Consider the following 17,897-nt stretch of genomic DNA (forward strand, 5'->3'; position numbering starts at 1 on the left):
CAAGGTGAAAACCCTTCATCTACAAGAGGCCCCTCAACAAAACGAAAGCACAGGAAACAAAGGGACGCAGCGTGGGGCGGAATGGCCGCGTCCACGGGCGCCGCCCTGGGGGCTGGGAGCGAGGTCCCCGCGCTGGGCTGTGCCAGCAGAGGGCAGCACGGGGACGGGGCAGCGGGTTCCGAAGGGAGCCCACCGGCCCACAGGCTCAGCATCCGAGAGGACAGTGACCTCACGAGCCTCCTCCGCTCAGGGCCGCATCTGGGGAGGCAGGCCGGGTGCAAAGAGGGGTCACGGCAGAGGACAGCGCACTCGTCTTGGGAGCAGCCCCGCTGTCACCCAGTGGTCTCTGTCCCCGAGGACAAACGCATGTCGTTCACTTCCTGGCCCAGCAGACGTGCCTTGAGCTGCACCGAGCGACCGCCCCGTGGCCACCAGCCCCTCCCCTGTGCACACGCAGGCGTCCTCGTGGGGCGCGTCCAACCTCAGGTCACGTTTCTGAAACAACACCGCATCTCAGACGCCCGCTCGCGTCCTTCAGAGAGGCACTCCTGCGTGTCCCCGCCCTCGGGCCTGTGCGGCCGAGCCGGTGACCCCGGGTGCATCCTTGCGGAGCCCCCACAGGGACGCGCGGCCAGAAGGCAGGGGACAGTCCGCCCCGAAGGCGCCCATCTTCCTCTTGCTCGGCGGCCATCTCGTCGCACCGGGAAAGCTACTCGTTTCCACGGCTGCTGGCGGCCGCTGGGCCCTGGAGACGGAGGAGGGAGCAGGAGGCAGAACACGGCGGCCTCCCCTCTGCTTCCAGCAGGGCCGGGACCCCCGGAACCTCCCCCTCCAGGCCCCCCCGGGCCCCGCTAATGATTATAAATGGCAAAGAACCTCCGATCTAATTGCGAAAGGTAATGATGCAGCGAGCACAGGATTAGATTCACGCGGCAGACGCTCTCCTCCAGCAAGAAACACCCCGAGGAGCTGGGTGTGAAGGTGCCCGGGATCGATAGCAGGGGTTCGGCATTAAACACCCGGCAGAGGGTCGCCAAGCGCTGCCGACAGAACTGCTGACGGCGGATGAAAACGAAGGAGAGAAAACTAAATTGGTCTCTGCAGAAAAGAGGTTACAGATGAGCCCCCCTGCATAACATCATTCCGAGCCGGCCGAGGGGCCGCAGGGGCGTCCCCGTCTGGCTTCAGCCCGGGCTGCCGAGGGGGCGGCGGGGGCACTGAGTGTGCACACCGCGCGCAGGGCCCACCCCTGCCTGGCGCCTCCTGCCCCCGCCCCTGCAGTCACGCCAGAGAGGACTGGCCCCGCCTCGGCTTCCGCTCTGCAGCAGCGCCCACGAGCGGCACAGGGGAGGAGGGGCCGGGACACGGCCTGCCCCCGTGGCCCAGATCCACGGCAAGGCCCCGGGAGGGGGGGGGCGCCGGGAGCATGAGGCCCCCTCAGGCGTGCTGTTGGACTGGAGGGTTCTGGGTGGTGTGTACGTTCTGTCCCACACGTGCAGGGCCCGGGGACCACAACTGGCAACTGGCGGGAAGGCGGGGCACGTGCCCGAGCAGAAGACCAGCTGCGAGGCCAGCAGGCGTCACAGGCCGTGGGGGACAGGGGTCACGGGTCACGCAGGAAGCAGACAGGTCATCAGCACCGTGAAATCGGTATATCATGACTGTTCCCACCCAAGAGGATTTCAACCACACTGGGCGCACCCGGTCGTGAAGAAGACAGCACCCTGGAAACGAGCGAACGCGCCGGGACGGCCTCCTGCGGACAAATGGGCCGACAGCGCTCCCTGAGGTGCCGCTCGCTCGGCTCTCTGACGGCCGGCCCTGTCCGCCCACCAGGGGCTCCCTGACCCGAGCCGGGACCGCAGGACGCGGCCCTCTGTCCAGCCGACGGGTCCCATTAAAAACACACAGCAGTAGAGGCGCCTGGGGGCTCAGCTGGCCAAGCGTCCGACCTCGACTCAGGTCATGATCTCACGGTTCGTGGGTTTGAGCCCCACGTCGGGCTCTGTGCTGACAGCTCGGAGCCTGGAGCTGCTTCAGATTCTGTGTCTCCCTCTCTCTCTGCCCCTCCCCCACTCACACTGTTTCTGTCTCAAAAATAAACATTAAAAAAATGTTTAAACTAGTCCCGCATGGGGCTCTGCTGTCAGCACAGAGCCTGCTGCAGACCCTCTGTCCCCCTCTCTCCCTGCCCTCCCCTCCACCTCCCTCTCTCTCAAAAATAAACATTAAAAAAATTAAAACAGAATATTACAACAACAAAACCACCAAGACGTGACCACGGCAGCACCGCCACTCACCACGGCCTGGCTGGAGCACTCCTGCAGGTCCCACAGCAGGACGTGGCTGTCCGCCAGCGAGACGACCCTGCTCCCGTCCCCCGTGGGCTGCCACGCCACACTGCAAAAAAGAGGAGGCCCGTTAACACGGACGGCGGAGGNNNCCTTCCGGGGGCTCCCGGTCCGCGAGGAGGCGAGCGCGGGCCGCGACGGCACCGGCCCTCGCGTGTCCCCCCGCTGCTGCCCCTCCCCGTGGTCTGTCTCGCCCACCACGTGAGCAGGCGGCGGGAAGGCGGCCGTCTGTGACCCAGGAAGAGGGCCCTCGCCAGGACCCGCGCTGCCCCGACCTCGGCCCCCGGCCCCCAGGGCGTGACAGTAAGGTCTGTGGTGTCAGCCCCCAGCCTGAGACGCCCTGTGGTGGCCGCCCCAACCCAGGTGTCCCCCTGGTGATGGAGGGACGGACAGGTGGCCAGCTGTGCCAGGGGGACATGAAGCTGCCCGCTGGCGGGCGGGGCTCAGGATGCCCACATCTTTTGTAGCTCAAGGACACAGCCGACACACTGACAGCAACGGGGGTGGGGGTGGGGGACGTCCTGGCTATGACGTCACGTGATGTCTTCCTGCACAGCCTGTCGGAGCCAGTGTCCCGTCACCTGGAGCCACAGCCGGCCCAGCCGCTGACACGCATGGGTGAGTAACCGACAGAAGACCCCAAGTCCGTCCCCTCTGCAGTGAAGCCGTGGGCAGGAAGGGTGCTCAGGGTCTCCGTCTGCCCTGACCAGCTGGGTGCTTACACAGAGGAGAACATGGCTGCGTGCTGCCACGCGGGGGTGACCGCAGACACCAGGGGACGGAACACGGCACCGACTGATGGGGGGGGGCCTGGGGCACACGTCCCTCACGCCAGCTCTTCAAGGCTGTCAGCGCAGCTGTGACCATGTTAATCACAACATTAATACAATTCAAAACCCCAGCATCTTTCTCCTTTACAGCTGAAGAAGTCAGGTGACGTTCACGGCGCTGTGACCCCGTGGGTTGCTCCTGCACCACACGGGGCGCGGCGTGTCCTCCCAACACTCGCGGGGAAGGTGCACCGATCCGGCCCCTCAGACGCACTCACGGCAGCCGGGGGAGACGCCAGCAAACCTGGGCCTGGAACCCACCACCTCTGCAGACGGCGGCGAAGCCCCGAAGGCGCGTCTCCGAGCAAGGTGACCGGTGTGCGCTGGTGGCATGGGTGGACCGCTGCCCACACACCTGACCGGGAACGTCTGCCAGGGACAACGCAACCCGGGGGAAGGGGGCGGAAGGGGGCGGCTGCAGGCTCATCTTGAGACAGAGACCTGCTTACCTGTGCCCGACAGGTCCCCTTAGCCCGGCTGCCGGAACAAGTCACCACCGGCCGGGCTGCCCGCACAGCACACGTTTCCCGTGCACACTTGTGCGAGAGCAGGGGAGTCCTGGGCGCGGCAGAGCGCAAGTGGGGGCCCTGGCACCCCTCTTCCAGGAGCCCCCCCCCCACCGAGAGGGCGCCAGCCCCAGGCCCCATCCACCCCCCAGGGGCCCCACATCCTGATACAACACACCAGACATGAGGGTTTCAACACAGGACGTTGTGGGGCCAAAAAGATGCTGCCCACAACATGTTATACTACACACACCCCAACACACACACACACACACACACACTCCAACACAATATACTAGGAGTAGTGCACTTAGGACTTGACTCCTGAGGAGCCCCTCACTGGACCTCAGACCCTACACCTGCCCCACCCCCACACACCCCAACACACATGCAGACACGCACATACACACATGCAGACACACATACACACATGCAGACACACACGTAAACACACACACCCCCCAACACACATGCACACACATGCACACACCCCAACACACATATACACATGCAGACACACATCCCAACACATGTACACACATGCACATACTCCAACACACATACGTGCGTGTGCACCCAACACACATGCACACACCCCAACACACACACTCAACACACATAAACACATGCACACACACCCCAACACACACACCCAACACACATACCCAACACACACACATGCACATACCCCAACACACATACACACACACGCACACACACACAAACACATACACATGTGCACACACACCCAACACACAGACACGCACGCACACACATGCCCGAGGGCAGGACGCGGAAGGGCTGCACGGCCATGGGGCTGACCCGTGGGGACGACCACAGGACAGGAAGTGCCCATCCAGTGTAGCAGCACCACAGTCAGGAAGTGGAATTACAGACACGTGCAGACTTTTTAACAGAAACTCCAGAAAGCCAGAGATTCCCAGGAAACTAAAAATCACAGGTAAGAGTTAGCCAATTCGAAGCCAAGGACTGACTACTAATCATCTGCGGTCTCCCTGTGCAGGTTAAAGCCTGCTGGAGAGTAGACCCAGGCTGTTCAAGTCCGTTCCCATTCCCCACGGTGACCAGCGACGGCTGAGGCACACAGCACGTGATCGATACTTGCTCACGAGTGCCAAGGAAGAGTGAAGAATCCAGGTAAGAGCAGAGATGCCACATAAAAAAATGAGACCATTTCAAAGTACATTTAGCTAACCGCTAGCGCGTGGGGCTGGGAAAACAGCCAACAGCCATAAAACAAGAAAGAGCTTTAAAGGCATCTGAACAACCAGAATCCCTCCACTAAAGCTCATGTGCTCGTTTCATGCTTTAAATCGCAGTGTCTCTCAAGCCCTGACTCAGAGCCTCCCCCTGCCCACCTGTCTGCCCACAGGTCACCCATCTGGTGACGACGTCCAAAACCACAGAGCAAACACGCGGGCCCTGAGCAGCAGGACGTCTGAAGAAGGAATGTGGGTTACAGGGCAAGCTGTAAACACGGACCCCCACGGCAGAGGGGAGGGAGGAGGGAGGGGAGAGGGGAGGAGGGGGAAGGGAGAAGGGAGGATGGAAGAGGGAGGGGGAGGAGAGAGGGCGGGGAGGAGGGAGGAGGAAGTGGAGAATGGAGGAGGAAGGGAGGAGGGAAGAAGTGAGGAGGGAGGGGAGGAGAACAGAGGGGAGGGAGGAGGGAGGAGGGGAGAGAAGGGATGAAGACTCATTTCCTAGCTCTCCCTGCTCAGCAAGAGGCATTCGTACCCATTCGCTGGAGGACCGAGTCCCAACCGCAGAGAAGGCTGTGGAGGCTAAGTGACAGGCTCAGCCCGGAAGCCAGATCCCAGAGCCCCAGGAGGCGGTGGGGAAGCGCCAGCTTCCGAGAAGGCTCCTCCCCCGACGAGCGCGCGTGGCAGGCCCACCTCTCTGGTCCCCAGGGAACAGGCACCTTGGTCTGGCTCTGCCCCAGGACCGGAGGGAAGAGAAGACGGGCCTCCTCGGGGACAGCGGGGCCCACCGTCCCCCTCGCTGTCCCCACATCCAACAGATGTCGCGTCCGCCGCTGCACGCCCCCTCTCGCCGGGAGACCGCTTGCATCCTCAGGAATATCATCAGAGCAAACAGTCAAACAAACTTCCAGTAGCTGCAGAAGTAACTTTTTATGTCTAAAAATAGACATATATAGTATATATATAGACATATATAGTATATATATAGTATATATAGACATATATAGACATATATAGTATATAGTAATTCAAAAGCTGTTTAAAAAAAGTTGAAAGAGCACAGGAGGGTAACGTTGCTTTAGAAAACAGCCTGGCTTGAAGGTTTTAAGAAAACCTGTTTCTTCGGGAACAAGGTCTCTCATCACCTCTGAAGGTCGTGGCGACTATTATTCAGTTAACAGCAGCAAGGAGCACAGGAAAATGGGGGAAAGGAGGTTCCTAGGAGACCCTCCACCTGAGCCCGTGTGCAGGCCCGACGTCGTCACGGACTGAAAGTCCCCGACCGGGGCCCACGGCGCTGCGGCCATCAGCCTCCGCAGAGCCCGGGGAAGGCTTACTGTTGCCGACGGTCTAGGAAACCAACTGCCCAGGAAAGGCCCGCTGAGCCTGCGGGGAACGGTGCAGGTGGCCATACATCTACAGAGGAGTGACAAGCGAGTCCCTGAAGCACCTCGGCTCTGCGATGCCCCGTTTCTCAGCAGACGTAAATGTCAAGGCAAAGTGAGGAAGGGACAGGAGAGAAGATTCACCAGAACCTGAACACGGGAACACCGGGGTCCCATCTCGTCCAGAGGCCCAAGCCTGGGTTGCCCGTGGACGGTTACGCCTCTGCAAGGACCAGGTCTGAACCTGCAAAGAACAGGCCACTTCAACAACAACCTGTCTGCAGGTCAGGACCCAGAGAGGCGGGCTTCTGGAGGGCAGAGGGGCTTGGCTGAAACGCTGAGCCCTCCAGGGAGCTGGCCTGACCCGGGAGGCCAAGCGGATGGCCCCTGTCCTGGGTCAGCGGCGGCCCCTGGTCACTCACGGCCAGACTACAAATTCCACACAAGCCCGGACTCACCACTGCTGTAGGCCAAGCACCCGGCACACAGTCCGACTCGCACAGGAGAGGCACTAAATACAGAGCTGATGAAAGAGACCGTGACCGAAGAATTAATTACGCTCCCTCTCGGCGCGTGTCCAGGGCACTTTAACGCATGAAAAATAAAACTGGAAGAAGAGTCTATTTATCAAGTACACTCAGTGAAGACTGTCCGTCTTGGAGCCCATTCGCGAAGGCTTGCTTCTCAGTCTCGAGGGGACCTCATCAGGAGGCAGTCTCGCTGGGTCACCAGGTCTCCCGCAGACCCCTGAACACAGTCGGCCAAGTACGGGACGGATGGGGGCCCGCCCTTCCCCTCTCGGCCCCGGCCTCCCCTCCCCCCACGACCCCCTCCGGGCAGCGCCCCTGCCCAGGAAGCCAAAACTGAACGGCCTGGCCTGCGCCCTGCAGTCCCATGCCTACCCCGCTACGGGCACCTTTCCTGCATGTCCACACCACCCGAGACTCCAGACTCACCAACCAATCCTCACTGCACCCCCACCCCTCTCCATCTCTGGACGGACAACACTCCCCGAGCAAGATCTTGAGAGTCATTGGTTTACGTCATTCTCAAACTCTACATAAAACAGCAATGACACCTGTTGAACTTCACTGTTACTGTTTGACTTCTCACTTTACACAAATCTGACCCGGTTTGCCCTTGGCTTCTTGCCTGGAACACCGTCTCCCTGTCTCCTACCTTCCTACTGACAGCGCGGTGGGCTGAGAACACGGCACCAGCGGCCCACGCCTCGTCCATCTCTGGGTCTGTATGTGGTTTCCCATCACCAAACTCCAGACACCTGACGAGGTCTTGCTCTCACCGGAGCGCGGCCTTCAGCCCGAGCGCCACGAAGAACAGGAGGTGGGCCGGACCACAGCAGAACCGAGGACGCTCCAGGCACCCGTCACAGGCCGCGTGGACACAGAAGGCTGTCAGGCTTGGGGTTGGAGCCGCCTGTCCAACCATCCGGGTGCCCCTTGAGAAGAGCCACGCAGTGCTGAAGGATGCAGGCCCTGCTGGCACCGTCACGTGGCCCATCAGGACGGTCCACCAGCACGTGACCAGACAGGACAACGCAGCACGAAATCCAGCCGCCGCCTCCACCGGGGCCGTTCGGCCACAACTCTGCTCCTGAATCCCCCTCCCCACACACGGTCCTTCAGGTGGGCAAGCGCGGGGCCGCCTCCTGCCACAGTCAGCCCCCCGCCCCGTCAGCGCCGGACCCGCTCAGGCCCGAGAGCCGGCACCAGACGCCCCCAGTCCGCAGGCGCTGTGGTGGGAGGAGCCCGTCGGCCTACGGGACCCCACCTTCACCGGGAGATGCACTTGCCCACGCCAGAGGTGGCCACAGGATCGCACGAGTGACTCATGAATCCCAGGAAAACAGGGCCGCCACCCCCAGGAAGCTGGGGACGGGACGAAGCGGAGCCCGTGCGCACGCGTGCTTTCACGGTAGACAGCATTTTGTGAACCTCTCGCCAGGTAAATATGTGTCTATGTGGGTGGCGGGGGGGCGGGTCGTGATGTAAAACCATCTCTTTCTGACACTGAAGTTTGGAGAGCACTGCCTTAGACCACTAACCTTGGTCTGTCTTAGTCTCCTCCAGCATTGGGGGCAGAATTTCCTGGGAAGCGTTTGACAAATTCTTTGTACCTTTTCCGCCCGTGCAGCAAGCACGCAGCCTGGGCGAGACGGCCCGTCCCCGCGGCCTGCCTGGCGCTGTGCTGCATTCCCTCCTCTACGGGACAGACCGGTGCCCATACAAAACGGCCCCAAGTCACTGGTCTTTATACGGGGTCTGCTCAGATGTCAGCGGGGTCTGGGAGATGCCAGCAGCCGTCCACCTCCCTTCTGGCTACCGCACGCGTCCTCGGGCACCTGCCTCACGCTCCCCTTCGCTGAGCTGGAGCAGCATACACACTGGTGACCAACAAGTGTAAGAGTACGTAGCCCCATGTGGGCGTGCAGGAGCCCTCCCCTGAACAGACACACGAAGCCAAAGCCCCTGCCTTCCCGAAATCCTGTTTTGAGCTGTGATACTTTATATTCCAGTTTAAAGTCATACACGCTCATTAAAAGTGTTTAACCTTGACAGAAGTGCAAGTCTCTCATAGTGCCGGCCGGGGGACAGCCCTGTGACAAGGACAGGCGTCCGGGACACCCACGAGGATGCGGACGACACGGCCACAGTCCTATCAGCAGACACGCTGACACGTGCAACTTTACTTAAAACACGTCCTGGGTAAATTCCTATGTCAAATAAATGTAATTCTTCCCAAAGGGCACACAAATTCTGTAGTACGGATGCCTGCGATTTCTAACCGCTCTGCGCCTCGATCTCCCCGTCTGTCCAGGGGCTGAGAGCAGTGTGCCGACATCCCAGGTCCGTATCTGCGACAGCCCGCACAAAGTCGGTGCTCCCCCGGTGCGATGCTGTCGGGTGCAGTCAGAGGTTCGCTGTGCACAGAGCGCTGGCGTGGAGGGCGTGCCGGTCCTCACGGCGGCTGGGGGTCCGCGGCCCCTGACACACCAACAGCCATCGACAGCAAAGACAGCCCACCCTGCCGGATGCCGGCTCCGGCCGGGTCCAGGGGTCCCTGAAGGATGGACGGTGTCGGCGAGGGAGGGATGAGACAGGCCCGAGAGTCTTTCTGGTCACCAGGCAGCATCTCTGCTCTGACTGGGGCTCAACTTTATTTTATAACTGTTTGGGGGACAGCACAGAAGTGGCATTTGCCTTAGACAATGATTTCTGATGACAAACTTCTCTGATATGTAAGAATTTCCCAGAACATAGATTTGTAGAAGACTCATGAATAACCTCCATCAGTAGTGATTGAGCTAGGTGATTTAGATGCTTACCCTATGGGGAAGGGAGGTATCCTTAGCATACAAGACAATGTTTTTAGCATAAAAAGGGTGACGTTAGTTCTTTGTGAGCAGGGGTCAATAGCTTGTTTGCTTAAGGAGAAGTATTAAGAAAAACAGGTCTTTCAGGAAACACAATATTTGCTCCCATAATCAGAAAAGAAGAAGTTCCTCAATAGGTTCCTTCACAGGGTGCAATCAGCATATTCAAGGCCAGAATAAGTCACTCAGAATACTGATCACAAATGCCTTGGGGGAGGGGGGGGGCGGTGCTCCAAGCAGAAACAATTGGGTGGGGCTGGATATCTGTCCTTAACTCTAAATTAGGCTCTTTGTCTCAGGGCCAGACTCAATTGTAACTCTTGTGTTCTTAGCCCCCTTTATTATCTAAGTCTTGGATCTGCAAGGCCCATAGGAAGAGCCTTTTGACAATCATCCACAGTGCTTTCATCTGAAATCTCTTTTGAAAAGGCAGGAATAGACTTTTCTTTATGAGCAATCTGTGTGGGGAATATTGGTCTGATCTGGAATATTGTGAGGCCTGGTCAATACCCGCAGGCTCATTTCCAACATGAGCCAATAGTAGCAGAAGGAGATACCAGTTTCCGTTCCTCATGGCAGGAGCTGTGCAGACGCTGCCATTTCCTTGCCGTGACTCTCGTCCGGCGAGGCTGCTGCGGCTCCCAGCACCACCCCAAACGCCAACAGCCCCCCTTTGAAAAACTGTAACACCTAGTTTCAAGTAGGGCTTGCAGTAGGCTTGCACACACCCAGAGAAAGCCATCAGGATTTATTTAAGGAAAAAGATCCTCAGAAGGCTAGAAACTCAAATCCTGACCTATTCTGAATGGTGCCAGAGCCCATCACGTGTCACTGTCCCGCCCACCTCATGCCCAGTGGCTTCGATCCCCAGTCTCCAACATCACTTTCCGCGGCACCTGCGCTTCCTCTGGTGACTGTCTGTCCAAAAGTCAGCCAGGCGTCACGTGATTTCCCCTCTGGCATCTGAGAACATTCTGGAGTTCCCAGAGGTACTGTCAAATGCACACACACCTCACATGCACACACACCTCACATGCACACACACCCTACACATCCCACACACGCGCGCACACGGCCCCCCACACTCCACATGCACACATACCTCACACATGCAACATACCTCACATACATGCACACCCCACATGCACATACACCCCACGCATGCAGCACACCCCACATGCACACACACCCTACATGCACACACCCCACATGCAACACACACACACACCCCACACACACAGACCCCACACACGCAACACCCACATGCACACACCCCCCACCCCCCACACATATGCACACCCCATACATGCAACACACCCCACATATGCACGCACACCCCATGCACATACACCCCATACATGCATGCACCCCCCCACACCCCACACATGTGCATGTGCACACACATCAGGTAAGCTGGAGCTAAGGCCTTTACTGGGCATGTTAACACAGGACACACGAGCGAGAAGAGCCTGAGACTCACGAGGAAGACACCCCACACGAAGATTTGTGTTCTTCGCAGAGGAAGGGCCTGGCTGGGAGCTGACTGGATAACCACAGGACGCGAATTAAGGTGCACCTTTCAATATGTGCCATTTATTTCTGAGAGGATTTAAATCTATAATCTCTGAATTACACGACATCAAAAAGAAAGAGAACAAATCTGTCTTTTACACACGGCAAGAGTTAATCTCGCCATAAAGACTGTTCAGAGACCCTGAGATTCCTGAAGCAAAACAGGGAAGGAAAATTAGGTTCCTGAGCAAACGCTCCCGGGCTCTGTCACCCACAGTGTGCTGACGCGCCCAGGAAAGCCTAGATCAAGGAGAAGGCCACCACTGGAGCAGGCACGTGGGACAGCCACAGACTTCTCCCTCAGGGCCCCGCCCCAGGTCTGGGGAGCCCCAGGATGTCTGGGGGGCAGGCAGCGTGGCGTGTGCGTGCCCTGCGAGGAAAGGGCAGAAACCAAGGCGGGACAGTCACCACAGCCCCACCTCCCACCAGAGCGAAGGGGGACTCCTGAGAAACAAGCCGGGGGGGAGGCTGGTGGTGGCTCTGTTCAGGATGCGCACCTTCCATCCAAGCAGGGTGTTGGGGGGCTCACCATTAAAACCTGTAAGAAAACACAAATAATCCCCACACACACACAGAAAGGGAAGAAGTAAAAGCTGCCATCAGACGAGAATAGCATTGTCGGATCTACAACTAAAAACAGAAACCCTAGGTTCACAGTCTTGGCCGCGAAGCCGGCGACCACACACCCTGACCTGCTGCTGGCCACAGGGGGCTGCCGCTAGGAGGCTCTCCACCGCGCTGTGCGCCTGGCACCTGCCCCAGGCACCCCCCGACCGTGCTGTGCGCCTGGGCACCCCCCCCTTCCACCGCGCTATGCGCCTGGGCACCCCCCCCTCCACCGCGCTGTGCGCCTGGCACCTGCCCCAGGCACCCCCAACCATGCTGTGCGCCTGGGCACCCACCCCGGATCCCCTTTTCCACCAAGCTGTGCACGTGGGCACCCGCCCCGGACTCCTTCCTCCACCGCGCTGTGCTCCTAGGCACCCACCCTGGACCCCCCACCAGAAGATCTGCGCCCATGTCCCTCACGCCCCTCATCCTATAGCTTCAGTAACAACCAAGTCTCTGCTCCTCTGTGGGCCATGGGCCACCAGAGAGGAAGGCACAGCGATGGGACCCTTCCCGAGGAGCGGGACTTTCCAGATGTTTCCTTGCACCTGCTGTGAACAGGCGCTGGCAGCACATGCGGCTAGGCTGCCACGGGGCCGCCTCACCCATCACTACCCATCCTGGGTGACGCTCAGGAAACTCTGCTGTTAGTTTATAGGCAGCATCCCCTAAAACCATTAGCGTGTGCGCCCACTGACACGCACCTTGGGATAAGTGGAGCACGCAGAGTGCAGTAAGAAGAGAACTTGTGTTTTATCATGATCACCACCAGGAAGCTAACGCTATAAACATCAGAAAATAAGCTGGAATTCCTGCCATACTTGCTACTCCAAACTAAGAGGTTTATTTCTCTGTTCATAAAAATCATCCATTTTTCTGCTTTATCACACTCTGCCAGTGCACTGGAGAGGACGTAAAGTTACACTAACAAGTCGAAAACTAAGTAGCATATACCTAATATAAGTGTGCAATATCCCTTCGTAATCACGGAGAGGAAAACACAAGAAAAGAGCTGTTTCTGTAAATAAACCCAAATTTTAAAAAAAAATCTAAACTTCGTTGAGGCTTTTTATAAGGACCATGACGGCAGGAATGATGATTCTATTCGGCAGGTTTCGTGCTGATCAAACCAAACAGACGCCTCTCTGCTTCAGATAAGGGATTCCAAAATGAAGGATTCACACTCTGGATTCCGGCACCCGGGGTGAGGGCAGCGCAAAGGACACTGGAAATTCTTAAAAACGCCTCACTACGGATTTAATAATTTAAGTCCACAGCATTTCCACACCTTACCTACTCTCTGCAGCCACCTGGGGTGGGACGTCCGTGAAAGCTGGACACCCACACGGCCGCAGCCCCACACGGCCGGGACACAGACTCGAATGCACAAGGGACAGCCCTGTGGCCCCGTTATACAACTCATCAGGGTTCTTACTTTCCCGAGAAGAAGGAAACATATCTATTAACTCATTGGTTACAAGTATAATTTTGAAAATCCCTTTAAAAATCCAATAAATTGGTTTCCCAGTTATACATCTCTTCTCAAACACAGAGATTGGGCAATCCGGTTAATTTCCCCTTGGTGGAAAACGCAGAACGGAACACAAAGGCTCTGCCCGCGCAGCACAGAGATTAAGGGAAGGACACTCTAGGAGGCACCCTTCGAGCGGCTCTGCGGACACGCAGGCCCCCGATGGCGGAGCCACGGGCAGGGAGGCGTCCATGCGCAGCCTGGGCACCCTGGCAGGCAAGCTGGTGCCAGGGCAGGTGGTCCCTTGTTCTGACGCCTCTCACCTGGACAGACTCCAAGCGCCATCAGGCAATAACCACGTTTCCGGTCAGAGCCAGAGCAGAAGAGAAGCGCAGGCCGGGCCGAGCGAGAGGGCATCTTCCTCGGATGTTTCTCTTTTATGCGGAGGCTGACGTCAGCAGCTCGCAGCCCCGGCCAGCGCCCCGGACAAGCAAGCCCTCTGACACAGGACCCAGCAACAGGCAGGCGCCCGCGTGCTGAGTGTGGATGCAGGAAACACGGCACTCATCATGAGACCACGCTCCTGAGAAGCCTCCCCCGGTGGGAAAGGTCTGAGGCCCACAGGCTCCTCGCTGGGGGGGATGTGGGTGGTGGACATGCTGCCTGGCCCTCCCCGACCGTGGCTTCTACACCAGGTCGCCACTGTCCCATCCTTCTGCCCGAGACAGAGGCGCGGGGCACCGCCGGGACTCCAAGCGTCCTCCGAGTGAGACTCTCACCGGTCCCGAAGGCCAGCCTGACACCCCAGAGGTCACAGCTCCGTGGCTCCAAGGCCACCCTGACGCTAGCCCATGGAGGCTGGTGTCCCCAGTACGTCTGCCCCTGGGGCTCGGACAGGGGTGCACGCCAGACAGCACAGGGGCACGGCTCCCTCCCTGGGGCAGGAGCAGCAAGGTCTTCCCAGCAAGCTCACCGTGGACTTGTAAATAAAAGCAAGTTGTGAAATAAAACTGTCTACCCAAATTCCAAACGGTGGTTTGGGCTCCTCCTCTTCTTCTGATTCTACTTTTCTTTCCCCTCCCACCCCGGTTTTCAAACAGAGAAAATGTGTCCTCGTTCTTACCCACGGAGTTAGTGCCGGCTTGAACCTTTCAAATTATTTAAACCTCACGTTTAAACAACCACAAACAGAACTAAGGCCGCGATCCTCTACACTGGAGCCTCCGACACGCTGGCCGGGTCACACGGGGGTCGAATGAAACACACTCTGCTCTCCGGTTTTCAGGGAAACGTGAACTGAAACCTTAGAAAGGACACGAGCTTCTCGTGTAATGCACATAATCACACTCTGTGCGCTGGCTCCAGACGTCGGTGTGAGGCGCGTCCAGTGTGAGCTGTACCGGCACACGGTGCTTTGCTGGTGTCCCGTGGCCCCCCTACCACCCCATCTTGCAGGCACGATGTGGGCGACAGTCTGCGTCCACCACTCTCCGCGAACGGTGGGGACCCGACCAGACCTGAGGCAGGAAGGCGTCTGCACCTTCCCAGGACACCGCACCTCTTCTCCCGCACAGAGCAGAGGGTGTGGCCCCGTCTGGGCCTCTTTCAAGGCTAAGGGACGTCAGAAGCCAGCCGGTGACCGGGGGGCACTCACGCCTCAGCACACCTAGGTCGCGCAAACCCAAAAAGCACTAACACAGGTCTTAGAGGTCTGATGTCTTCAGTGACGATGTGGTCACAGTCACTGAGAAGTCCCCAACGCTACCGACCGTGAAGCAGGTCGTAATGTCTCTGAATTTCAAACGTGCTTTCTTTCTTACCCTCCGAGACAGCTTCTGTAAGGGGTCAAGGACACCTTGCACTTTACTTTTCTTCCACCGCTGTATCACGAACTAAAAACAAGGAGCCACGAAAAGAGAGATGAGGCCTAACCCTTTCTCTTCCGGTTCCTCTCCGGCCTCAGCACCACGGTTCACGCCCACCGCCCTCCTCCTAATGAGTGCGCGCACGCCCACCTTCCTGGCACAGCCACAGGCGCTCAGCCCGCCCAGCGTTCCAGTGTGATGGCGACCTCTGCCTCCCCACCTCCCCGTGCTCAGGAAGTCTGCTCCCCCACCTCCCCCTGTGCCCAGGAGGTCTGCTCCCTCCACCTCTGCCTGCACCCAAGAGGTCTGCTCCCCCCAGCTCCCTCTGCACCTAGGAGGTCTGCTCCCCGCAGCTCCCCCTGTGCCCAGGAGGTCTGTTCCCCCAGCTCCCCCTGCGTCCAGGAGGTCTGTTCCCCCAGCTCCCCCTGCACCCAGGAAGTCTGCTCCCTCCACCTCTGCCTGCACCCAAGAGGTCTGCTACCCCCAGCTCCCCCTGCGCCCAGGAAGTCTGCTCCCCCAGCTCCCCCTGCACCCAAGAGGTCTGCTCCCCCCAGCTCCCCCTGCACCCAGGAAGTCTGCTCCCTCCACCTCTGCCTGCACCCAAGAGGTCTGCTCCCCCCAGCTCCCCCTGCACCCAGGAGGTCTGCTACCTCCAGCTCTGCCCTGAGCTGCCGTCTAGTCGCTGACTCATGGAGAAGCCCCATATTCGTGGAAGAATCACCCTATAAATGGGAGTGCCTGAAAAGCGCACCCTTATCTACCCCCCGAAAAGTGGAAAAAGGGCCAATAACATGCATGCCTCCCAGGCTCAACTCTTCCATCTCATTTAGCACAGCAAGGGGGCTCGTATTAATGTCACATAGTTATGTAGGTCTCTTCCCGTCCCAAACAATACGAGGCAGCTAACACACACAGCCTGAAATACAATGGGGCCAGATGCCCTGAAGAGGGTGAAAACGTCACAATTTGGTAAAAGCATCCAACCACCTTTGGTAAAAGCATCCAACCACCCTGCAGGCCGCCGGCCGTGAGCCGACTGAGCTCATCCTGTGGCTGTCATCTGAGGGACATCACTGTGGCCTGGCCTCAGTCTCACTCCCTCCAGGGAGACAGGCAGAGTGAAAGAAGGTCATGGGCTATTGTCTGATTCATGAGAGACAAGTGTGTGCCACTAAGTGTGACAGAGGCCCCAGCATCTAACAAGCACAGAGCTGGACAGCTCACCAGAGACCCCTCATAACCACCCTGGAAGGAGGCACACACCCAAAGGGGCAGCATGACATACCTACAGACCCGAAGCCCATTTCTTCCATGCACACCACGTGCTAATCCATGCTCAGTGCACACTGATCCATGCTCACCACGTGCTCACCACATGCTGACCCACGCTCAGTGCACACTGACCCACTCACCACATGCTCACCACATGCTGAACCACGCTCACCACACAGTGCTCCACGCTCACCGCACGCTAATCCACACGCACTGCACGCTGACCCACGCTCACCACGTGCTCACCACACACTGACCCATGCTCACTGCACACTCACCGCATGCTCACCACACGCTGATCCACGCTCACCGCACGCTGATCCACACACCGCACGCAGATCCACGCTCACCGCACGCTGACCACAGGAGCAAACCGGGGTTGTGGGGGTGGGGAAGATGCTAAAAAGAAGGTGGCTTTATCTCAAAATGAGGAATTCCCCTGGAAAACATAATGTATTTACATCTGTCATCCATAAAGGACCAGCAGGAAGATGTGTGAACATTCTCAAAACTTACACTGATGAGGATGTATTTCTCCTCCCAGCCAAGGAAACGACCTCCAAATCCGTGTGACGCCACAAGCAGCTCCTTCTGCTCACTCAGCAGGAGGCCAACCCCAGGACATTTGTGCCGTTCTGGAGTCAGCCTGCCTGGTCTGGAGGCCCGGTCACCGCACTGAGTGAAGGCCGATGCTGCCTCCTCACCACCGGGGTGGCTGTGACCCCCTGCTCTACAGTGGCCCCGCCTTTACAGGGTCACGTGGGAAATACAAGGGGTGATGATGCCTGCAAACCTCAGGAGGACACAGTGCCTCCCCCTCCTCCCCGCAGGACACAGTGCCTCCCCCCACAGGACACAGTGCCTCCCCCCCCACAGGACACAGTGCCTCCCCTCTCCTCCCCGCAGGACACAGTGCCTCCCCTCTCCTCCCCGCAGGACACAGTGCCTCCCCCCTCCTCCCCGCAGGACACAGTGCCTCCCCCTCCTCCCCGCAGGACACAGTGCCCCCCCCTCCTCCCCGCAGGACACAGTGCTGCCTGTGGTTGGGTGCTGTCCTTGGTGCTGAGGGTGCGCGTGCCACCTGTCAGGGCCCCGGCCCCGGGTCACAGCAGCGTGAGTACGCAGCAATGCCAGGCACATGGGACAGAACTGGGTGCAAGGACAGGAAGATGTGGGTGGGGGCGGAACAGTGACTACTGTAGGGAGAGCGGTTAAGAAGGCCCTCTCCGAAGAGGTGACGCTGCACCAAGAAGCTGATGGCGCGTTAGCGGAGAACAGAAGCCCCGAGGGAGTCCCTCTGAGCTCAACGTGGTCCCCACAGCGTGGACCTGAGAACACGAGAGAAGGGACTGCTGCCTTATCTGTGCTGTGCGTCCTGACAGATACGGGGAGTGGCTCCCCTCCCCGGGCCCCGCCACCCCG

The 17,897-nt window shown here is 58.8% G+C and overlaps 1 protein-coding gene across 3 annotated transcripts in view; it reads right to left on the reverse strand.

Moving 5' to 3' along the window:
- The window catches only part of EIPR1 (EARP complex and GARP complex interacting protein 1), a 135,155-nt gene that overhangs the window by 14,923 nt on the left and 102,335 nt on the right, over positions 1-17,897 (reverse strand). For all 3 annotated transcript variants that reach the window (XM_077751035.1, XM_077751034.1, XM_077751036.1), the window contains one exon: positions 2,301-2,400. In XM_077751035.1, coding sequence (XP_077607161.1) covers positions 2,301-2,400 — 100 coding nt within the window. The remainder of the gene's footprint in view (positions 1-2,300; positions 2,401-17,897) is intronic.

Source organism: Crocuta crocuta, unplaced genomic scaffold, assembly GCF_008692635.1.
Source record: "Crocuta crocuta isolate KB4526 unplaced genomic scaffold, BGI_CrCroc_1.0 scaffold129, whole genome shotgun sequence".
Classification (NCBI taxonomy): Eukaryota; Metazoa; Chordata; class Mammalia; order Carnivora; family Hyaenidae; genus Crocuta; species Crocuta crocuta.